This window comes from Ciona intestinalis, chromosome 11, assembly GCF_000224145.3.
Source record: "Ciona intestinalis chromosome 11, KH, whole genome shotgun sequence".
Lineage (NCBI taxonomy): Eukaryota > Metazoa > Chordata > Ascidiacea > Phlebobranchia > Cionidae > Ciona > Ciona intestinalis.
Genome location: NC_020176.2, coordinates 2408792 through 2433412, shown reverse-complemented (window position 1 = coordinate 2433412; position 24621 = coordinate 2408792). Strand labels below are relative to the sequence as shown.

General features: G+C 32.3%; 2 protein-coding genes and 1 long non-coding RNA gene across 5 annotated transcripts in view; 2 read left to right on the top strand and 1 right to left on the bottom strand.

Moving 5' to 3' along the window:
- Window positions 1-493: 493 nt before the first annotated feature.
- On the top strand, window positions 494-21130 carry LOC100181528 (kinesin-like protein KIF20B). 3 transcript variants are annotated; one of them, XM_026836860.1, is made up of 42 exons: window positions 494-624; window positions 1172-1318; window positions 1674-1816; window positions 2378-2475; window positions 2629-2726; window positions 2945-3061; window positions 3383-3498; window positions 4026-4100; window positions 4522-4672; window positions 5522-5616; window positions 5981-6049; window positions 6351-6505; window positions 6831-6994; window positions 7537-7666; window positions 8011-8078; window positions 8341-8483; window positions 8751-8895; window positions 9242-9350; window positions 9801-9902; window positions 10114-10205; window positions 10756-10806; window positions 11083-11232; window positions 11305-11733; window positions 12162-12206; window positions 12268-12480; window positions 13021-13122; window positions 13566-13649; window positions 13845-13976; window positions 14580-14654; window positions 14931-15137; window positions 15555-15677; window positions 16115-16216; window positions 16381-16449; window positions 16830-17094; window positions 17393-17518; window positions 17754-17836; window positions 17944-18025; window positions 18432-18550; window positions 18907-18960; window positions 19618-19765; window positions 20143-20228; window positions 20689-21130. In XM_026836860.1, exons 1-42 carry the CDS (start codon window positions 523-525, stop codon window positions 20863-20865), a joined length of 5241 nt encoding a protein of 1746 aa, XP_026692661.1. In that variant the 5' UTR covers window positions 494-522; the 3' UTR covers window positions 20866-21130. The 3 variants fall into 3 exon arrangements, with proteins under 3 accessions (XP_026692661.1, XP_018669524.1, XP_009860309.2); XM_018813979.2 differs by having other exon boundaries at window positions 8008-8078; XM_009862007.3 differs by lacking the exon at window positions 18907-18960 and having other exon boundaries at window positions 8008-8078.
- A 1253-nt stretch (window positions 21131-22383) lies between these two features.
- On the bottom strand, window positions 22384-24508 carry LOC113474670. The gene is made up of 3 exons (XM_026836634.1): window positions 24394-24508; window positions 23806-23900; window positions 22384-23205 (listed from the first exon to the last, which is right to left on the bottom strand). Exons 1-3 carry the CDS (start codon window positions 24503-24505, stop codon window positions 22882-22884), a joined length of 531 nt encoding a protein of 176 aa, XP_026692435.1. The 5' UTR covers window positions 24506-24508; the 3' UTR covers window positions 22384-22881.
- The window catches only part of LOC113474671, a 19728-nt gene continuing 18168 nt past the window's right edge, over window positions 23062-24621 (top strand). Inside the window, exon 1 of the long non-coding RNA XR_003396359.1 lies at window positions 23062-23222. This is a non-coding gene — a long non-coding RNA (uncharacterized LOC113474671). The remainder of the gene's footprint in view (window positions 23223-24621) is intronic.

Sequence of the window (24621 nt, the reverse complement as noted above, 5' to 3'; positions counted from 1 at the left end):
TAGTTGAATTTCTTGTTATTAAATAAGTTGTTTAAAATTTACATTTAAAATTCACAACTACGTAATAACGAGTATTTCTAAAAACTAGCAAAATAATAAATATTTTGACGTTTTGCAATTTATAGTTGCACTACGCGTCGCTTTCATCCACTTTCATCTAACTAATATTATTTTTCAAATTAAATTGTAGGCCTGTTAAAAGATTTCTATGTTTCTCTTTGCATCAGTGATTTAAGTGCGGAAAATTTAAAAACCTGATAAAAGCTTTGTGCGGATTTGTTTTGTTGTTGTGAGTGCTTTTGTTTCACGTTTTTGCTGCTCGCACATGTATATATACTTTAATATCATTAACGTTTCTTCACAGCTGTTATTACACAGTTTGAGAGATTATTTCTTGCATTCGGGCACGAGGTGCATAAAACAGAACACCCGTGTTATAACGACTGTCGTTGTCCCGTCATGCGAGAATAAACATTCAATCATTCTTTCAGTGTATTAGGTTTTTTAAACTGTAATTCAAATATGACTGCAGTTCCAATACCGCGTACATATTCCACTTTAAGTAACGAAGATGAAGAATGCAGCAGAACAAGTGATTTATTTCCAATGGAAACTATTAAAAAGGTATGTTCTTTTGAACTCACCAAATTTGTTTAATTCCAATTTCGTTTTTTGTTGTCTATATCCAATATTAATTTATGCATTTACAGACTCTGCATTAGTACATCAAGTTTATAAAACAAATCCTAAAAATAAAAGAATTTTCTAAATATGCATCGGTGCTAGTAAAGAAGCCCCCCTACGTTATCTGCTAACCACTAACCAATATAACCACTAATTTATCCCTATAACCCCTAAATACCAATCCATAACACTTTCCACCAACCTATTCTGTATAATGTACCAGGGGATTGTTCTTTCGCAGGTTTCCGTCTTTTTTCTGTCTGACAGGCATTGTCCAATTTTAACCTTCATGTGCGTTGAAGTTAGTCTTCATGGGGCATCGTGTTGTCTTAGTTCAGCCTTTACGAGCGCCTTATTAAACAGGCAGACTGCTTCAGACATTTTCAGACTTTTTGAACAAACTCCATTCTCATCCTTACTCACTAGTGCTAATTTTATTCCATAAATTTCATATGACCTATGTTATATATTAATATATATATAACAGAATTTGGACTTCACCACACCTGCCGATGTTAGAACCCAACTTTCTCGTATAAGCAACCAAGCTTACGTGGAAAGTTCAAATTTTCTGCAAGTATTTCTTCGAGTTCGACCATTTACTAACAAGGAACTAAAACTAAATGAGGACCAGGTATTTTATGCGAATGAATGCAAAAGAAAAAATGTGTGGTTAAAAGAAAATAAATGCAAAAATGATATGATAAAGGGCGTATCCAGGAATTTCTAAAGAGGGTTTCCATTTTATTGTGAAACATTTTTTATAAGACATGTGAAAACTAATTGAGTGACACAATCGCGCTTAGTTATTGCCTTTTTTTTTAAATGCAGTTAGTATACCCATTAGTAACCCATGGTTGTCTAACATTAGGAACTTAATGTTTAGACATAGACACCTGTAATATATTGCCTATGGTTTAAAATGCAAATTTCCATTTATAAATAATGATAAATTTACAGCTTTTTTTTAATGATCCTGTTTTTTTCAGCAATGCATGTCAATAAGTGAGGATAACCACACACTGACGTTAAACGCTCCTAAACAATCAAGCATGTTTAAATCTTCAACAAGAATTGGCGAAGAGACAACACACAATTTTTCATTCACCAAAATCTTTGGTCCTACTGTACAGTGAGTGAAAAATTAATAGTTCTGTTTTATGACACACTCTGTCTGTATCAGAAAGTGAAATACTGAAAGAAAGTGAAAGTGAAATCAGAAATCAGAAAGTGAAAATCAGAAATCAGAAAGTATCAGAAAGTGAAAATGTCTGTATCAGAAAATGAAATACTGACAGTGCAGAAGAACTCTTGAACGCAAAATAATCAGAGTTTAAATAGAAGAATGTAACTTAATCACTTTTTATCATTTAGTTAAAACGCTGTACATTTTAAGATTCAATCACGTTTTGTAGTTTTTCTGTTTTAAAATATTTATTTAGTTATGTAGTACTCTGCTCAACATGCATGATTGCAGCTTAATAAGCACTAGTTAACCTACAGGTGCAGTCAAACATAATGACACTGCCTTTTTTCTACACTACATTAATCAGTAATCATTGGCATTACATTTGTTTTTAAAGAAAGCATGTGTAAATATCCCTGCCTTTCCTACTTTCTAAATGTTTGGCGGTTATAGGTGTATTCATACTTCTGAGTCTTCTTACTGGTTTTAAATTGTTTGCTTTTTTAGACAAAAAGAATTTTTCGACCACACCGCTTTGAAAATTGTGGAGGATTTTATTAATGGACAAGATGCCTTGATTTTTACATATGGAGTTACAAATGCAGGTAATGTAAATAAAGAGACTTGCACCCTTTTTCAACTTTAACTTACCTTTGGAAAAAATGAAATAACACCTTTTCTACACAACAAATCCTTAAAAAATATTTTGCAAAAACGATTAGATTTTTTTATACTAATATCATGAATTCGTTTTTCAGGAAAATCCTACACGATTCAAGGCACTCCTGGTAATGAAGGTGTCATGCCACGATCTGTAGATGTTATATTTAATAGTGTTGGAGAAAAAATAGAAGAGGTACTTCTAATATATTTACCATAAATTAAACAAAATCCATTGTATGTAGTTTGATGCCGTGGCACAGTAGTAAGCATCTGCCTAACCAAGAGGTTATAGGTTCAAGGCTTGTCGCTGCTACCGTTGTGGACTGTGGGCCTATGTGTCCATGAGCAAGACACGGCATTTGCTCCAACTTAATGGTCACTAATGGGTTGTTTATTTTTTGTTTATTTCAGAACTCAATGATTCAGTTACGAAACGCAAACACAGTCACTGTTGTAACAGATGCAGAAAAAAAGAGATTGTTGGAAGAAAAAGAGAAGCTGATGCACGTCGCAGAACATCTCAGAGAGGTTTCTGTTTTATAAAAGAATATTTTAAAACATTTAAAAAAACGAAAAAATATTTTTATTTAAAAAAAAAATCTAATTTTTGATACCTGTAGCTGTTTTACTAAATTGTTCCTGTTTGCTGATGCATTTAATTGAGTATTTTTTTGTTTGCTGGTGCATCCAATGTAAAACTGTTGCAAACTTTCAAATATATTGCTAAAATATCCCAATAAAGTTGAGGTTACTAATCAGTAAGTACCCAATAAGATTGTATGGGTCATATTAGCAGTTATTTTCACCCTATACTTGCAACTCTGATCCAAGATCTCTGGTTCTACGTAGGTAAAAGATGCAATATCAAAAGACAGCCTTGACAGTGAACAAACCACTAGCTCAGCAAACTCTACAATGATGTGTGGGTCAGCTGATAATACAATGAACAAGGATACTAAATCAAGGTTGGTATTTATATATGGTTTCTGGTTGGTCCTATTCTCCAAGTATAGTAGGGTAGTCCCAGGCGCCATGGGTCAGTGGTTTAGGTGCCTGCATCGTAACCAAAGTGGTTCGGTGCTCGATGAAGATACTAATACTGATCCGCGTATGTGTCCTTGGGCAAGACACTTAAAAGAACGTTGCTCCAACCCACCGGTCACTAATGGCTTGTTCAAGTTATAAGCCATATCAAATAAAAATCATACACAAAGTTGAAAAGTGTGGTAACTCTAAGCACACGAGGATAAAAAAATAGTGCGAAAAATACGTCTCTGACTGCGAAGCAGTGTAGTGGCATCGGTCCCATGAAAGACTTAAATAGGCTTCCCGAGTGTTTGGGTAATGGGCCAAATCTGGCCTAAATCCCAGGTCTTTGACAAGGACCTCACCCACAAAGAATAAAAAAAAAAAATAGTAGTAGTGCTAAAGCGAATGATGCCAACAGTCTTAGAAATCCAGTCATTTTAATGTTTTATTACATTTCTTGAAGGTTGTCCTTCCTGGACTTCACAGACAACATAGGAGACGATAGCATTGTGGATGTTACACCTCAGGGGCCAGTTAAGTGAGTACTTTTTTACAATTATTTCTCAAATTAATATTTTTTTAAAGTATTTATTTACAATTATTTCTCAATTTATTATTTTTTTTTGTAAAAGAGGACAAAAATGTTGTTTAATACCTCATTTTATGCAGATTTTGGCAACATGAAAGTAATACTAAATTTTACAAGTTTTTTTTTGTTTTTTTTTTCGAATTTATTTTCTTTAAACTATATAACCTGTGTTTGACATTGTAAAATATTCTGTATCAAAACATTTAATCAATTCTCGGCAACTCGTTTTAAAGGCCGCTTTATTTTACTTTAGAAAAGTGTTTTGCTTGCTTTAGCGTAAAATTTCCTGAATTTCACGGCCTTTATTTGATCGTATTATAATTCTGGTAGAAATTTCTAGATTTTTTTATTTGTAATTTATATTTTACAGATTTGTCATTTTTGTTTCATTTATTGAAATATACAAGGATTTTATTTACGACTTGCTTCAGCCCCTTGCAAAGGGAAAAGTTACAAAACGTCCAGCTTTGAAACTTGCCGAAGATAAAGTCCCCTTTATAAAAGGTGTACGAGAAGTCCAGGTTAGTGGAAACCTGCACTTTTGTTTGTTGGAAAAACAACAAGTCCTCTGTGGCATGAACCAGGCTTTTGTGGCATAAACCAGTGTTCTCTAAGCAGCGTACCATGGCTCATACCAGTATTTTATGGCACAAACCAGTGTGCTATCGTGTATATCAGTGTTATGTGGCAAAAAACATGGTGTCGTGATTCGTGACTCAAACCAGTGTGCTTGGCAATTTGCCATATACCAGTTTTCTGTGGCTTACAAAACAGTGCCATATCACAAGTCAGTATGCCATGACAAAATGACACCCGCTTGAAGTAACCCTACATAAGAATACAACACCCAATGTTTCTACATAAGAATACAACACCCAATATTTCTACATAAGAATACAACACCCAATATTTCTACATAAGAATACAACACCCAATATTTCTACATAAGAATACAACACCCAATATTTCTACATAAGAATACAACACCCAATATTTCTACATAAGAATACAACACCCAATATTTCTACATAAAAATACAACACCCAATGTTTCTACATAAGAATTCAACACCCAATGTTTCTACATAAGAATACAAAACCCGATATTTCTACATAAGAATACAACACCCAATATTTCTACATAAGAATACAACACCCAACATTTCTACATAAGAATACAACACCCAATGTTTCTACATAAGAATACAACACCCAATATTTCTACATAGGAATACAAAACCCGATATTTCTACATAAGAATACAACACCCAATATTTCTACATAAGAATACAAAACCCGATATTTCTACATAAGAATACAAAACCCGATATTTCTACATAAGATTACAACACCCAATATTTTAACATCCAGGTTAACTCTAGAGAGGAAGTGTTCAAGTTGATAACAGTGGGCAGGGAACATCTACATATAGCTGAAACAAAATTGAACCACAATTCCAGCAGAAGGTTTAATTTTTGACATAAAACTGGTTAAAATATCAAAATTACAAAATTTGCATTATTATAACTTTCCTAGTACTTTCCTATACTAAAAGAAATAAATTACCCAAAAAATACGCAAATCTGACCCTATCTGGTGCTCATAGAGTTGAACAGTTCTTGTGTTAAGAAATACAGTAAGGATCTGGTGCTACGAAAAGGTAACAGAAAAAAAAATCAAGTCCAACCAACTGTATAATAAAAAAAAAATACTTAAATGGCATGGTCAGTCTTTTATTCAAATAGAATCTACGAGAATAAAGTTAAAGCAAATTCTATATTATGGTAATTATGTCTCTTGATAATAAAATTTAATTTGTTCTATTTCTAGCCATTGTATTCTTACAATCAAAACAGTATGTATGGCTGACCATAGCACTGGACGGGCGAGAGTTTCTCAGTAAGTTTGAGTTAAAAAAAAGCAATTTTAATACTTTTATATATAATATATTTTTGTGACATAATTTTAAGTGTAATTTAAATAATTTTGAGTCTTTTTTACTGTATAGTTATTTATATACCCTTATTGTACAGTATAAAACTTTTATTTTATATTTTATTCACCAAAATCCTCAATTTGACTAAATTTCACCCATTTTCATTCATTCATTTTTAAATTTCTTACTCAAAAACTAAATTCCATTTACCCAAATTCATTCATTCATTTCTTATTTAATTCACTCGAATTCTCTTCACCCTAGAATCTCGTTTTGCGACCTCGCGGGTTCCGAGCGTCTCGGAAAAACCGACACACTCGGAGAGAGAATAAAGGAAGCAGGAAAGATAAATAACTCTCTTCTAACACTTGGAAAATGCATTGAAACAATCAGGCATAACCAGCAACTTAAATGCCCAGGTACTCTAAACCTAAATCACCGATTTTTGTGTTATTTTTGTAAAACCAAGATTAGTTAAAAAAAGAGATTCCAGTTTTTTCTCTAAGTGTTTAATTTTATATTTTTTTGTGATTTTAGTTCGGTCACATAATTATAAATGTAATTTTTTTTATTAAAACAAGATTTCAGGTGTAAAAGTGGGGAAAGTATTTTTGTAAATCGCTTCTTACCACTTTTAAACACTATTGATAGTTTTCTGTTTTTAAACACTTCGAAGCCCTTTTCTTAAAAAAAGAAAATTTTTATTATTTTTTTAAATGGTAAATTAATTTTCTTTTTTTCCAGAAAACCAGCGTCTCGTACCTTACCGCGAATCACGTTTGACGCGATTGTTCCAGAAATTCTTGGTCGGCAGGGGCAGAGCGTGCATGATAGTCAATATCAACCAGGTTGCATCACTTTTTGACGAGACAGCGCAAGTTTTGAAATTTTCAGCCGTAGCTTCCGAGGTATTTAGCGTGTACAGTGCTGGAAAATTCCAAATTATTTTAAAAATTTAAAAATATTTTTTCTAATTATTTATAAATTATATGCTGGAGAAATTCAAAATTTCAAAATATTTTCAAATTTAGAAATCCAAAATATTTTTTCTAACAAAATCCAAAATCAATGTAATACCCTGTTGATGTCTCTCTCCATATAGCAAAAGCTTATGTGTGGCAAAAACTTATACCTTGCTGTTAGGTGCCTATACAAACAAGCAGAGCCAAAATATACTTTATTTTCCACATCAATGAGGTTCCCTATGTTTGACAACTATGAAAATGTAACTGTATTTTAGCAATGTCACCCCAAATTTTGTCCAAAATAAAAAAAAAAACGTTCTGCCTTTACATCTTAGGTCAAAATATACCAATTGGCAAAGGCCAGAGCCGAAGTATACTAATTTCATCTCATTAATCGATGAGGTTCCCTGTGTTTGACAAAATGTGTTCCCTTTGTTTTCTCAATGTCACTCCAAATTAAAAAACGTTTTGGCTTTGCACTTTAGGTTAAAATCGTGAAACCTGTACCTGTGCGTCGTTCCGTACGCCACTCAAAGGCCCCAGGTGACCGTGGAACCCCACAGAGAAACCATCGCGTTACGATTGGTTGGGAACCAATACACAATACCATTCAAGGTGATTAATTGTTTTTGTTTGTTTTTTTACTTTTTTTTTAATTTAAACAAATAATGTGCTGAATTAATTTATTCGTGAATAATTTTAATTTCTTGTTTTTTTATTTAAACAAATAAATACCGAAAGAATTTTTTGAAAAATATTTTTAATGTAATTTATTGTTTGTTTATTTTAACTTTTTTTTAATTTTAAAAAATATTTTGCCTAATTACTTTTTTAGCAGATAATTTTAATTTATTACTCTTATACCTTAAAAGTGACGTTCGAACATCATTTTTTTGTAGTTTTTATTGAGAAATATGTTCAATTATTACTAGCAACATGAATTTGTTTTATTTCAGAAGAGGAAGAAGATAGTTCCGATGACGAAGAATTATCCCAAGAAGATGTTGCGTTCTGGGAGGAAAAAGTTGTAAGTATTGGGGGGGTGACCTCAGAAAGATAACTTTTCTCCCAAAAAAAAAATATAAATCTATTTTGAAATTAAAACTTTTTCTTTGTTAAAAAAACGCAAAAAGGGCCTTGGTTACAAATAGGACATTTCTAAGAAACGAGTACAAAATTATTTTCTAAATTTATTTTTTTTTAAATATCAACACACTAAAAAATATGGACAGTACAGTATCCCTGCATATAAAATACAGTAAACGACGATTAAGATGCCATGTCTTTAGGAAAAGCTCGTCAAACTGATCAACGCATTAAAAGAAGCGCTCAAAAAGGCAAATAAAAAGATATACACCATCGAAGCTGAAGTCCGCAGGGAGTTAGCTGAGGAAATGAGATGTCAGTTTGTGGATACTGATGAAAAGTGGGAGTAAGTGTTTAATTTTATTTTTTTTTGTGGTTTTAGTTTGGTAATATAGTTATAAATGTAGGAATTTGTGTCATTAAAACAAGACTAGTTAAAAAAGAGCTACCAATTTTTTTGTAAGTGTGTAATTTTTTTTGTGCTTTTTTAAAAAATGTGTATTTATTCTGTAGGACCTTACACACAAAATTTAATGGAATTAAAAAACAAACTTTTTTTTGGTTTTTACAAATCTGATCTTCATTTTTTCGATTTTTTGATCTTCATCTCCAGAGAGCGTTTGGAGGAGAGTGTCAAGATGGTGGAAGATGCGGGAGAGCGGAAGTTGGCTCGCTCTGTTGAGATAGCTAACGATATCATCCGGAGTTTGAGGGAGGAGCGAGATGATGCGAGAGATCAGTTGGAAGAATTGGAAGAAGTGAGTGATGAATATGGGCATGGGAGGGTTATAACAAGGATAATTGTTCAAAAAAACAAAACAAAATACAAGAATAAGTTGTTCAAAAAAACACAAAAAAAACAAGAACAATTTGTTAAAACAGCAAAAACACAAAAACAATTTGTTCAACTTCAAACAACAAAAAATAAAAACAATTTGTTCAACCATCAAAAAATAAAAACAATTTGTTTAAACAACAAAAAAAAAACAAGCACAATTTGTTCAAACAACAAAACTAAAAACAATTTGTTCAAACATCAAAAAAAACAAAAAAACAATTTTTTCAAACAGCAAAAAATGTATATTTTTATTTTGATAAAAACAGAATGCAGGCGAAGAACGGAAAAAAGTTGTTGAAGATTTGAACGAAAAATTATCCAAAACAGAAGTGGAACTGGGTGTTTTACAAATGAATGTCAAACAAAAGGATGAAGGCATGTAAAAAAAATACTTTTGTTTTTATTTTTTAGAAATAATGTTTATTTTGATTCACAATGACACTTTTTGATAAGTTTACGAAATTTTAAAATAAGTTTTAATTTAGTAATTACAATTTTTAAAGGAGTCTATTTCATACACCCATTTGTAACAATTAGTTCCTTCAGATTTTTTTATTCAATATGGGTAAGGTACTACAGCGTGGCACGCCGTGAAACCTAAGATTTAGCCCAGAGTTGCTTGGGCCCATTACCTGACACCTAGGGTACTATAACCCATCAGTGACCACTGGGTTTGAGTAATGGGTATTGTCAGAAAAAATACGGCTAGCAGTATCGAGCATTGAACCCGGTACCCTTTGGTTACAATGCCAAGGTCTAACCACTGAGCCATGGCGCCAAAACGTTTTTGGCATTACTTCATTTATTTATTCTATTTTGTGGCAGAAATCCAACAGTTAAAAATGAAAGTGCAAAGAAGCAGAAGGTCTTCTACCGTTGCTGGAAGAGAGGAATTTATTTTAAATTTACAGCAAGAAAATAAAGATGGTGAGAGATAATAAAACTACGACACTGAGCGGCCTTGGTTTTACTCGGAAGTTGGCCCATCACCCCAACACTGTACATTTTAAGACTTACAAAAGCGAAAAAATTGTGATTACATTTTAGGGCCTACAAAAACAACAATTTTTGTTGTTTAACATTTAAAAAAATAACTTTAAGGCCTACATTTTGCTAAAATAACATCATTTTTTTTCAGGTCGTGAAATAATTAAAGAACAAATATCTGAGATGGAAGAAATGAGAACAACCATTGAAAATTATGGAGAAGAACAAGCAAACTTAAAACAGGTTACAATTTTAAATTTTTACAGTGAAAATTTTAGAAACTGTGTTATGTTATGTAGAACAAAATTTCTTATTTTTTTTAACAATAGTATTAACTGTTAAACACCTTTTTTAAGCTTAAAACAGCATTTTCCCTTTTTTGCTACGTGTTTACAAATTATTAGATCTAAAGTATATTGCATTCACCACATTAATCAATGAGGTTCCCAATGTTTGACTACTATTTGGGTAATTTAATTTACCAATGTCACCCCAGATTTTGTTAAAAAAGACGTTTTTTTGCCTATGCACAGTTGTATGCAAATATTTTTAAAACGGCGTATCTGATACAAAAAACGTAGTGTATTTTCGACAAAAAGACGCAGTGTATTTCTGACAAAAAAACGTAGTGTATTTCCGACAAAAAAAATGGAGTGTATTTCCGCCAAAAAAACCTAGTGTTTTTTTCAAAGTTTTTTTATACCAAATGAGCCTTTGATTGATTATTTGCATTATGCCTTGTAGCAGAAGTAACATAACAGTTATATGCAAATTTGAAAATCTAATTTTTCAGGAAAACGAAAGGATTAGTAAAGATTTATTGCTTCAGAAATCGACCAATGAGGTTAGTGGATTTGTTTGTCCCTCATGCTCACTGTCCAGTTGCCATGAATAATAGCGTTAAGCATACCATTGATAGTTTATTGGTTAAGGTTTTCAGTTTATCTGTTCTTAATATTCTGCTCATGCTAAAAAAAGTGAAGCATTCTGCTTCTAACTATAAGTGAAAAAGTGAATTGTAAAACTGCATTTTCAAAAAGTAATTTAAAATCTGCATTTCAAAAAAAAAATAATTTTAAAACTATGTTTCAAAAAAAATAATTAAAAACTGCATTTTTAGAATTTGAAAACAGAAATTAAAAAATTGCAATCAGAAAATGAGTCTCAGCAGTTGCAATTAACCGAGTTTTCTACTTTGAAAGAAGAAAATGAGAAATTGAAAAACTCAGCTGAACTTAATGTGCAAGAATTAAAGAATGAAATTGCAGAGGTTTGTGATCTAAATAAAATAAGTGTTTACTATTTTTTATGAATTTACTCCAAATTTTATAATAATTTACAGTTATCAACCAAAAATCGAGATTTGACGACTACCTTGGAAGAAGCTGTAACCTGCGTTGAAATGAAAACTTCCGAAGTTGACAAGTTCACTTTGGATGCTGTGGCACTCACAACTGAGGTCACGGCACTGAAGTCAGAGGTCGCGGAGTCAGTGGCAAATGCCACAACACTTGAAGCTGAGGTCACAGCACTTAAAGCCAAAGTCGCCGAATCTGAAACAAATACCATGGCGCTAACAAATGAGGTCACGGCACTTAAGACCGAGGTCGCAGAGTCAGTGGCAAGTGCGGTAGAGTTGTCACAAAAGCTTGACACCTCCTCTAAGGATGTTGAAGAAAGGACAAAACTTGTAGAGGACTTGGAGCAAAAAGTTAAAACTCTGGAAAACGAGATGATAATAAAGATCAAAGAGACGGAAGACAAACTTGAGGTGGGTGGGATCTTTAGTGATGCAAGAAATAGGCGCTAAAGTTTTTAAAATGCAGTGGGGGCAAGTAAATTGGATGGGCTTTTCTGTGAAAAAGTGTAACTGGTTAGTCAATTTTTTTGCAGTGCAAAAATTTTAAGATTAGGCTTTCCTGTCCTGCTGCACAAGATCTGACAGCTATAAAATTAGGGTCAATTTTTTATAATAGTAGAAAGTGTATAATTCTGATGCAGTTTGGAGATGCCAAACCTTTTAAAATGAAGGGGAGGCAGAGATAGTTAGATTTTCATTTGCGTTCTGATTATTAATTCTAAATTTTAATTTTTTTTACTTAGTCGAAAATTTCAGGGTTGCTAACTTACTTATTCTATTTTCAATAAAAAAAATATGTTTTTGTTTTTTAACTGTAACTTAATTTTTCGAATTTTTAGGGCGAGAAAAATGAGGAAGTTAAAGAAATGGTGAAGCAGCATAAGGTATTTGTTTATTCAACTTAAAAATTTTTTTAAAAAAATGACTTTAACATTTTTGCCACAGGTTGAAATTTCAAGTTTAAATGTGAAAATCGCCGAAACAGAAAATGAAAAAAAGACAATGTCCGGTGATGCGGAAATGTCGGAAAAACTAGAAAAACAGTTGATCGCTGAGGTGGAACGACTTCAAAAAGAAATGGAGGCACTGAAGCGTGAAAAAGACAATTCGAAAAAAGTTGTTGAAAAAAGGACATCGGATACTTTTCAACTTAATCAGGTTTTATTAAATTGTTTAGTTTTTATTACAAATCTGAAAATAATTATTTTTTAAATAATTGTCTTCAAATGTTTTTGTTTGTGCTTATTTTTGCAGTTTTTATTTTGACATTTTCACAACCCAAAAAGGGCCAATGGTTTGGAGTCTATAAACTTGTATTCTCTGATCGAGAGGTGAGTTTTCAAACCCATACCCTCTGGTTCAGAGGCGAGTTTCGAACCCGTACCCTCTGGTCCAGAGGGGAGTTTTTGAACCCATACCCTCTGGTCCAGAGGGGAGTTTCAAACCCATACCCTCTGGTCTAGTGGCGAGTTTCGAACCCTACCCTTTGGTCTAGAGACGAGTTTCGAACCCATACCCTCTGGTCTAGAGACGAGTTTCAAACCCATACCCTCTGGTCTAGAGACGAGTTTTGAACCCATACCCTCTGGTCTAGAGACGAGTTTTGAACCCATACCCTCTGGTCTAGAAACGAGTTTCTCAACTACTTATTCTCTACATTAAAACATGTGTTTTTACACCATGTAAATTCCCACACAGACGATGCATATTCTTGAGATGGAGCGAGATGACTTAATGAAGACAGTAAATGAATTAAAACAAGAATTAACCAAAGTTAAACATGAGAAAACTCAACTGGAGGTAACGACTGATGTGAAACTAAAATTGTAAAAAAATCCAATAATTTATATTCATAAAATTAGCTATTTTTTCGAAAATTAAGTTTTTAAAAAACTTTTTAATTGCATTTTATTTTGCAGTCTTTTTTAGCCTGCCAATTTAAAATTTTAATTCCTTTTTTTATGTGTACCTTACTAAATATTTGATAATAAAATACTGTTTAACTGATATTTTTCATAACTCTGGCCCTAATCTAGCACTCATATTAATAGACGATTTTCGTAGCATTATAACATAATACACCAAGTGCTGCTAAATTTGTAGCCAACAAAAATCGAGTCCAATTAATGTTATACTAAAGTAAAAAAAAGTTGAGGCCCTAAGGCTTTCCACACTGTCAGACCTCACCCGAATAGAATAGCATCAATATATCTTTTTATGTAATTTTTGAATTTTGTTTAAAGGAAAAACTTCCCAAGTTAAACGTAGCTGAAGCCACGGAACTCGATAAAATGAAAAATGCATTAATTGAGATGGACAAAGTACAGGTGTAATATTAAAACTTGTAAAAATGATTTTTGTCATGTCATTTTTTCCTAATTTTTTAATATTAAGTTGTGCTAAAAATTTAAAAGTAATGAATAAATTTCTTTAAAAAATTACAATTTTTAGTTTAAAAATATTTTTACAAAAACTTAAAAAGTTAAAATTTTGTGGAAATATTTAATAAATTTCTTTTATAGAGTGAGCAGCAAACGATGCTTGAAAAATACGAAGCAGAAAAAGTTGAAATTGAAAGTTTGACGAAAGAGCTACGGGAGAAACTTGTAATGCTCCAGAATGAGATGGTGGAATTGAATGGAGAAAATAAGCAGGTATTTTATATTCTTTTTTATATTCTAGTATATCCATATGAATAACCTGTAAAAAAATCAGAAATCTGACCTGATCTGGTGCTCATAGAGTTAATAATTCTTGTGTAAAGAAATACAGGAAAGATCTTAAGCTAAGAAAATGTAACAGACAAAATTAAGTCCAGCTTATTGTGTAATAAAGTCATGTATTTTGATATATATATCTCTTATATAAAAATTGGTTGGACTGCGTTAAAACACGGGTGTTATTTTTTATACAGCTTATGCCTATTTATAAGTTACCACATATGCAATTTTTTGTTTTTTTAGTTTATAGTTTTAAAAACAATTTTTTTCCAGCAAGAAATGGTCGTATATATATATTACTGTGGGGTAAGATGGGATACCGTTAGCACAAAATATCCCATATTTCCTAATCATATTTTTAACAATTAACAAGTACATTTAGAGTAGTAAGGATACGGTTATATAATTCTGTAAGTATTTATTGTTTACCACCAAGTGAGACGATAAATGAGAATGAAAACGTGAACCGTCTTACCCCAACCTACTATATAAAATTTTGGGATTTTTACTGTAGAGTTAATTTTTTTATTTCTTTAGCTGTCTGACCAAAGAGATGAATTTGAACAAACGAAGACAAAATATGAAAATGAGATTAAAACTCTTAAAAATGAGGTGAATACAACTTTCTATATTTATGTAGTTATTATTTGTGATATATTTTTGATTATATCCAACAAAAACCCCAAACTTAAAGAAAAAATTATATATAATGTTAGCATACTGTCTCATGTAGGTCTAATACTGCTAATAGGGTCCAGTTCTTCTGAATTGAAATTAACGACAAGTTTTTTTTAAAATGTGAATATCCCTCAAAAAAAACACCAAAAAAGTAAAAAAAAAATTAGGTCTAAAAAGAATTTTAGGTCGAAAAAAAAAATATTTTTTCAGGTCGAAAAATTAACAAGTTCAACAAATGAGGCAAAACAGGTGAACTCTGACCTCAAGCAAGCGACCTCTGACCTAAAACATAGAAATCAGAAGATTGAAGCTATGGAATATGAGGTTTCTATGTTAGAAGAGAAAGTTAAAGTTCTGGAAACTTCCAAAACTAAATTAAAAGATCAGGAAAATGAAATTCAAGCTTTGAAAAATGAGGTATGGTGTTATTGCAGTTATAGTAGGGTGGGAGAAGATGGGACATCTTTCATTCTATTTTCTTGTCACATTTGGTAGTAAACAAAGAATTATAAAACCATATTCTCACGACTCCCATAGACCGTTGTTAATGGTTTAAAACAATGAAAGTAACTTGCTTTATCTTCAAATGGCAAGGCAATGACAGTTGTTATACACGGGTGTTCTGTTTTATACACTTTGTGTCCGCTTACGAGTTACCATCTATGTATCTTTGTAGGTGATTTAACAGCCTAAACAAGCCAGCTTAAATGTCAAGTCCTATGGCATGCCACGCTGTAGGAACTCACTTAGAATAGAATTTCATTATTTTTAGTATTTTTATCCATTAAAGGTAATTTACCCATTTATATAATAATTACAAAATTAACACCATAGGTGAAAGAAGCAAATGAAACGAAAGAAAAAGAATTACAAAAGTTCCGCGAAGGAAGAGACAGAATCGCCGCTGCTTTAGAAACACAAATAAATACGCAAAAGTCGTGTAATACTGCTCTAAAGGTTTGTAATATATTACTGTGGGGTGAAATGGGACACCTTTTTATTCTATTTGCTTGTCCCATTTGGTAGTAAACAAAGAAAATTCAAAGAAATATAAAACCGTATCCTCACGGCTCCCATAGACCGTTGATAATTGTTTAAAACACGATCTGTCCCGTCTTCTCCAACTCTACTATTTAGTACTGTGGGGTAAAACGGATATCGTCAGCACAAAATATCCGATATTTCCTAATTGTGTTTTTAACCATTAACAAAGCTCTTTTGGAGTTGTGAGGATACGGTTATAAATTCCTGTAAATATTATTTGTTTACTAATTGCTGCCAAATGTTTTTTTAAACTAAATGGTAATTTTAACATTGCAACTGTTTTCTGTTAATTTTTATATTACTAATTTAATTGGTTTAGAATTTCTTTGTTTATTTATTATAATTCACAGACCAAACTGGATGAACAAATCTTACAAAATGTTCAATTGAAAAGCAGCAACTCGAAACTTGAAGCTGAACTCCAAGTTTTACAGAGGAATACAAATACATTGGTAAGCATATGCGTCCAGTGGCGCAGCCAAAAAAATTTAAGGTTGTTTTCAATAAAGGGGTAAAAATGTCTTTTAACAACCCCTCTTCATATCACTTTTTTTTTAATAATATTTAAAGTTTTTTGAAATTCGATATAATTTTTTTGTGTTTTTTTCTTTACCAGCGAAAAAGTTCTTCTACGTCTGCGTTGCTTCGTCCCGTGAAGCAAGAATTAATGTCTCCCCCACGACAGGTGATTTTGCTTATATAATAACGAGTTTAACGCTGCTACCATTGTGGGCGTTTTTCCTTGGGCAAGACATTTTTTATAATTTTTTTTCTATAAGTTGTCTAAATTGTCGGCCAGTCGAAAACAGAACAATAAAAGAATGTCATCTACAATATATAAGCAGGCACGAAGTGAATGAAACAGAACATTCGTGTTATAACGACTGTCGTTGCCCCGCCACGCGAGAATAAATAAGGTACATACAAGGTAACTTGTAAGCTGGCATAAGGTGTGTAAAACAGAACACCCGTGTTATAACGACTGTTGATTTTAAGCCATGTAAAGATAAAAAAATTCTGTTTTTTTACTTTAAATATATTAAATTTTTATTTTTTAACTTACAGCTCATCCATTCTAACACTGCATTGGACACTGTACCTGAATCACCTGCGTTTGTTGTGATGCATGAGATGAGCACGAACATGACGCCCATGAATGCAGCTCGTGATGGTCACGTGAATCAAACTCACGCAGATCACGGGAGCAAGGAATCACAAAATGATGCGGAAACCGTGATTTCTCATGATGCAACAACAGCTCATGATGATCACGTGAAAAATGTATCACAAGGCGATCACGAGATTACAACTGAAGAAAGCAAGGATGAAAGTAATTTCAAAAAAATTTGATTAACGAAAAAAATTAGTAACAAAACATTTTTAAAAATCCAAAAATTATCAACAGAATAATTGTTACAACAAAAATCTGAACAAAACGAAAAGCAACAACCAAACACTCAACAAAAATCAACAAAAACAATTGTCAAAAAAAAGTCAACGAAAATATTTATTACCAAAACAATTGTCAAAAAAGTAAAGAAAAGTAACAAAACAATTCTCAAAAAAAATAAAAATTAACAAAAACATTTATCAACAAACAATTTTCAACAAAAAAAATGTTTTTCCAGATAACACCGGTCGTAAAACTCGTCAATCGAACAGGAAGACAGTGGTAAAGAAATCTTCATCTCGGAGGAAACGAGGAGCTGCAGCTCCACGCCCATCAACCCCCATCCCATCTGATGTCCTGGAGGGTAAAACTTAATATCATCTCCAAAATAAATTTGAAATTTAAAATATAAATAAAAATATTTAGTTTTTTAACCATAAAGAAATATTTAACAGGCAATAAATTTAAAAAATCCATCTCAAAAAATTGTTACAAAAAAGGAAAAACAAATTTGAAAAGGAAAAATAAAAAGAAGTATATAACACAACTCCTTTTATATAATGACTGCCATTTTTTGTCATTATGTATTTCATTACCAGACGCACCAGTTGAAAACCACCCACCAAAAACTCGTCGCAAGCGAACAACGAGAACCAAGTCTTCAGAAATCCCACAAATTAAAGTTTGTTAATTTTTATATTCAATGTGTTTGCTAGCAACATTTTTTATTATAAATTTTAAACAATAACAAAATGGTTAAATTTAAAATTTTTGTAATTTTATCCTTAGTGTGAAGCGAGTGATGGGATTGAAAATGACGACACGCTTACTAACGAAGTTTTAGATGATTCTGGAATGCTTAAAGCTACAGGTCATATAACATTATTATTATTGCGAACTTAAAAAGTTTTCGCTCTAGTTTTGGATTTTTTGGGCTAGACAACGATTATCTGTGTGAAAGAAGAATGTGATAACTTATGTTTTTGGGGCCAGGCCGCAAGTGAAGCTTCTTCAAGGGGCTAGGCTATTGATTAGGCTTTTTGGAGGACTGGGCCATAAATTAAGCTTTTAAAGGGGGCCAAGAGATAATTTTTTTTTAACCCAAGACCTACCTTACTAAGCCCTTGGCCCCTACCTGTTTGACTAATTTTTGCAACTGGATTTTTTTTAATTATACTTAATTCATATAAATGAAAAATTGTTAATTTCTACAAAGGAAAATTTTTCTATTTTTTTATATTTGCAAATGATCAATTTTTTACATTATTACCACACAGGTCAACATAGAGGATTTCCTGAGTCAACAATGGAGATGGATGTGACTCCTAAACTGAAGAAGACTGGAACAAGAGGAAGGAAGAGGACACTAAAGTCGAAAGAAGATGACCCAAAATCTGTGAGTTAAATAAAATATAGTTTTCATTTTTTTGATTTTTTGTTAGTTTTAGTTAATAATATTTTTTTTGTTACTTTTATTTTATGACCTTTTTTGTTTGTTTTATTTTATAAATTTGTTTTTGTAGGTTTTATTTTTTGACATTTATTTTTGTGTGTTGTTTTTTATGGATTTTTTGTTGGTTTTATTTGTTAAAATTTTTTGTTCAACATAAAATTTGTGTTTTCATTTAAAAAAAAACTTTTGTATAAAAACTAAAACCACATTGAATTAAAAACAAAAGGAAAAAACAATTATTTTTTCCTATTTTTTTGTTTATTTATTTAAAAATTTTTAATTTAGTTTCACATTTTAAGTTGCAGTCCAAAATCAGTCGCACACGCAAAGCATTTGACAAAATATTTGATTCCGTAAGAATGCATGTCATGGTGTAGTTAATCATTTAACATAGAAACCACATTAATTGTAGTTTACTCATTTTCATAAAAAAAGTAGAAATAATTTCGTAAATTTTGATATAATTTTTGTTTTCTTTTGTATTTTATAATAACTAATTTTTTACCATTTAAAAATAAAATTTCAAAAAACACACATAATGTATGTTGCATGCAGTAGTACATGTAGTATTATTTAATCTTTTGATAATTTTTAAGAATGGTCCTACTGTTAGAGCTAACTTTGGTTTTTATTGAAATTGATGTCATTTTTTTGCCAGAATTTATATTTAAATGCAGCTGCATGAATGCTTGCTAATATGCGATATATAAAATAACTAATATTTTAATTTAATAATATAATTGCCCTACTCCTACTTCCCTAAATTGATTTGTGAAGGTTGAAGTGGTTTTACCATTGCTTGAAGGTTAAAGTGGTTTTACCATAAAAATTACTTGAAATTTTAACTCAAAGTTTAACTTAAAACCAACTTTTGAATTTTTGATTAAAATTTTTTATTTATTTGTAGATTTTTTTTAATAATTTAGTTTACTTTATTTCAATTTTGTGATAAATTCTTTTCTATTAATTAAAAAAAAAATTGACCCCGAATTTTTGACCTTTAACCCCAGGATGCGACCACTGAAGCGGAACCTGCTCACACAAGAACGCGTCGTCGTGGTAAGGTGGCGCAAGAGAGCATTGATGACGAAACTAATGGAAAACCGACAAACATGTCACGCATGGGTGACCTTTTGAAAAATTCACCCGTTGGGCAAGGTATGGGTTAGGGGGTAATTTTGTTTTTGTTTTGGAAGGGGTGTATTTAAAACTTTTCGGTTGATTAAAATTTTTAAGGTATTAACGGGAACATTTATGTAACTATATTTTTGGGGTATTTAAAAAGCTAGAACAATTTTGGGTGATTACAAATTTTAGCGGTTTTTAAAAAAAAAATTTTGGGCTAATTAAAATTTTTTAAACAAAGATTGTTTACAGAAATAATTAACAGTAGCCCCACGACTCTCAAATAGCGTTGATTAAATCGTTAAAAACAAGATCAAGAAATATGGGTTTCAGGCGCTAACGGTATCCATCTTACCCCACATTAGTATTTACTGTATATATATTTCTATAAAAAAATTGTTTTTTGGCAGTTTTCAAAAGATTTGAGGCGGCCATTTCCCCATCCAGGGCACCAACCATTAGTAGTCCATGTACTGCACTTAATTATAATGAACCTGTAAGTCAATTTATATTCCGTGAATCTGGCCTTGATTTTGGGCAAGTTATAATCATCTGCCACATCGGTAGTATGCCTTACTCTAGCTAAGAGGTAACAGGTTCAAGGCTTGAGTCTGCTACCCTTGTGGTTGTATGTGTTCTTAGGCAAGAAAATTAACGGCAATTGCTCCAACCCAGTGGTCACTTATGGGTTGTTTAAATTATCAGCCATACAGTATAAAAAAATAACCCATAAAGTTACATAGGTGGTAACTCGTAAGCTGGCACAAGGTATGAATCAGAACACCGGTTTTATAACGACTGTCTTAGCTCTACACTTGTATTAAGTAATTCATCCATTCATTTTTTTACTAAAAAAGGACTCATTTTATTTTAATAACTTTTTTGGTAACTTTAGTTTTTGAATTATTTTGTTTGTATTATTTGCATTTTTAATATTTTTTTTATTTTTACTACAGAATCGCCAATCAACCAGACGCCCAAGAAAAATCCACGCAGAAGATATTTCTCTACCCCTTGAATGCACCCCCACTGATACAGGGGTTATTGGGGCTATAGGAAGAGGGGTAGGGGTCCTCTCGCAAACCCAAAATGTGGAGCGTGGTGGCTCAAGACGGCTAAGAAAACGAAAATAACTTTTTTTAAAACAAAAATAAAAAACATTTTGAGTGGGGGAAATCAAAAATTTCAGCTAAAGTATTTTTAGTTTTAAAAATTTCTTTTTTTTTCTAAAAATCAAGTATTTATAAAAAAAATAATCTTATTCAAAGCATGCATATTGCCAGGTCTTTCATTTTGAGTTGTGCACATTCTACTGCCCTATCTTTCTCTGTGCTTTGCAAGTTACTGCGCATATACATGTATTGCTGTACATATGTTTAACAAAGAACTGTAATCTATCGTGTGGTGTATTTCGTAGAGCGTGTTCCCAGTGGTTAGCGTGTCCGTTTACCTAATAGGACATAAGTTCGAGACTCGACTCTGCTACCATTATGGACGTATGTGTCCTTGGGCAAGACACATAACAGCAATTGCTTCAACCTAGTAGTCCCTAATGGGTTGTCTAAATTTTAAGCCATGGAAAAAATAAAATACTCACCAAGTTATATACGTGGTAACATAAGCGAGCACAATGTGTATGAAACAAAACACCTAAGTTATAACGACTATAGCCCTTTAGAGCGAGGATAAACAAGTTTCATTCATTTTTATTTTTTCGGAATACGTTAGCGAAAATCTAATTGATTGTAAAGAAAGACTACAATTGGCAGCAAACTGACGGTTAAGCTATATTTCAGTACACAATGGAATAATATATATGGTAACTCACAAGCATTAGTTTAAGTGTAAACTACAGCGTCATATATAATAGGTTGGGAAAAGACGGGACACCTTGAGCACATAATATCCAAATATCCTGATCGTGTTTTAAACAATTAACAACGGTCCATGGGAGTCCTGAGGATATAGTTTTATAATTCTCCAAATGTTCGTTGTTTACTACTACCAAATGAGACAAGAAATAGCATGAAATGGTGTACCATCTTCCTCTACCCTATTAATTCCCACTCTGTTACGCTCCAGTTAAGTCACTCCTACTGGCAAAGCGCTTCAAGCAACCATTCGTCTCCACGTTGATTGCAATCAACGTCTTAATTATGTAAGTTTAGTTTCAGTTTTTTTGTAGTTCTCTCAGTTTAGCAGTACAGCTGCCATGCAGTTAGTTACTCAGTAGTTTTGTATGCTGATGTATTTAGTCAATAACCGCTCTAAATTTTATAAAGAAGTAGCCTTTCTGTTAAGTTAACTGTTGTAAGATTTATATGTTGTGTTCATTTATTAAAAACTAAACACTTACGTTTCTATTAGAAGTTTAACTTGATAATAAATAACATAAATGGCTCGTTTGTCTGCTAGGTGTAGCGACCGCGCTCATTTTCTTTTAATTAAATGTAAATATGTTTTTTAATGGAACCTGAGGTGTATGAACACCTGTGTCATAACGACTGTCGTTTTTTCGGCCCCGCGAAAACAAAGCAAGTTACATTCATTCATTCACATATGGCGTATTGTTTTGGTAAGACCTAGCCTATACCACTACATATGTAAACGTTCATTGCAAATATTTATTTAGAAAATATTTTCAAATTTCTATAAAGAAAAGTTTATTGTGAAGATGCACGTGTATTTTGTATTACATAAAACACACATACGGGTGAAATGCACAGTTATTACAAAATATTTTGTATAAGGACATGGAAAATTTATAAAACGTTTTTAGAGACACTTTGTCTAGAATTCAAATTGGGCGAGACCAAAAAACACTGATTGTTTAAAATGATTTTCTTAAATTTCACCACCGCAAATGCAACGTGCAAAAACAAGGCTAAATTAGTAATTTTATGTATAGTAGTGTGGGGAAGATGAGACACTTTTTTTTTCTTGTCCTATTTGGTGTAAACAAAAAAAATTCAAAGAATTATAAAACTGAGTCCTCACGACTCCCATAGACTGTTGTTAACTGTTTAAAACACGATTAGAATGGGATATTATGTCCCAAGGGTTTCCCATCTTCCCCCACCCCACTATATATGTATATATATATTTGTTTTAGGTTTCCTTATACTGAGTACATTACATTATTGAGCAATTTAAGACACTGGGCACGAGTTCGCGACTTTAACGTTAACTTGTGAAATCTCATATAGAGCCGCCCTATGACTATAAATCAAATATGGTCTCACGCCGTTCTCTGCTGTCAAACTTGGGTTATGATGTATGTTCTGTAAGTATCTCACGTTATCCGTCATGTTGAATGTTTTATAACCCAGGTTGCTCAAGTGCGACATCTGACGGTAGACTCTGCGACATCTATTCAACCACTTGGGTTCAGCAATGGGACCGGGGATGTGAATTTCCAATACGAATTGGCGCACGCACTGGTGTAAGTCTGTATCCAGCATTTCTTGCATGAGCTGCGGAAATTACTAAGGTATGTAAAATTTGAATTTTGTAAATCTGGATTTCATCCAGACGATTCTTGTATCGAAGTAACGTCAAGTGATACGTGACAAGACTAGAACGAATAATATAGTGGAGTGGGGGAGGACGGGACACCTTTTCTATTTTCTCATTCCATTTGGCAGTAAACAAGAAACATTCAAAGAATTATAAAACCGTATCCTTACGATTCCCATAGACCGTTGTTAATTGTTTAAAACATGACCAGGGTATTTGGATATTATGTGCTAAAGGTGTCCCGTCTTCCCCCACCCTACTATTTCGAAATATAGTATCTTAATGATGTCTCCGCGGATGCCAGACGAAGCGTTAAAAACAATAAAATGTAAGGAAAAAAAAACAAGGCAAAATAATAAATAAAATATAGACGGAAAAAACAACACAAAAAAAAACAATAAAATGTACCCCACTAATAAGTAATGGGCCAACTCTGGCCTATACTTCTCACGCCAACTAGCAGGTAATACGACCTCTTTATATGAAATAGATTACCAATGCACTTTTACCACTAAATATACAATTAAACAGTGTCATCTTAAATATATATATCTCACCATGTCTTCGAACCCGCCACCCATAGGAGCGTCCGTATCTACCTTTAAAATATCGATGATTCTACCAGAGTGGCCTAACTCTTTCAGGAGGGTTTCTGTGGTAAGTGGGCATATATTGTAGATTGGGGATTGACCAGGTTTTCAATATTTAATAGGGTGGGACACACTTTTATTGTATTTTCTTGTCCTATTTGGGAGTAAACAAATAATTTTCGAAGAATTATAAAATCGTATCCTTACGACTCTTTCAGACCGTTGTTATTGTTTAAAACACGATCAGGATATTTGGATATTATGTGCTAAATGGTGTCCCGTCTTCCCTCACCCTTCTATAGGCTGGGATATATTTACAGAATTATATAACCGTATCTTCACGAATCTATAAGAGCGCTGTTAATTGTTAAAAACACGATTAGCAATACATAAAAATATCAAAAAAGTTCAACCTTTAAAAGTTACATATGGGGTAACTTGTCAGTGGGCTCGAGATGCATGAAACAAAATGACTTTTTTTAATTTACTTACGTTTGCCTCACCATGTGAGAAAAAATAAGTTACATCTATTCGTATTTTACCAAACATACTTACTAAGCGAACGCATTTTCCATCCGTTTTCATCTTTTTCAATATCCCACTGCGAGATTCCGATTTTATGGAAAGTCACTCCGGATGGAAAAACTTTACCGTCTTCCCAATTCATGCCTGTCAATCAAATTTGTAATTAAAATTAAAAAAATATCGAAATAAGGTGACTTATAGTAGGAAGGGGGAGATTGGTTACTTTTCCTTCTATTTTCCTGTTTCATTTTGTAATAA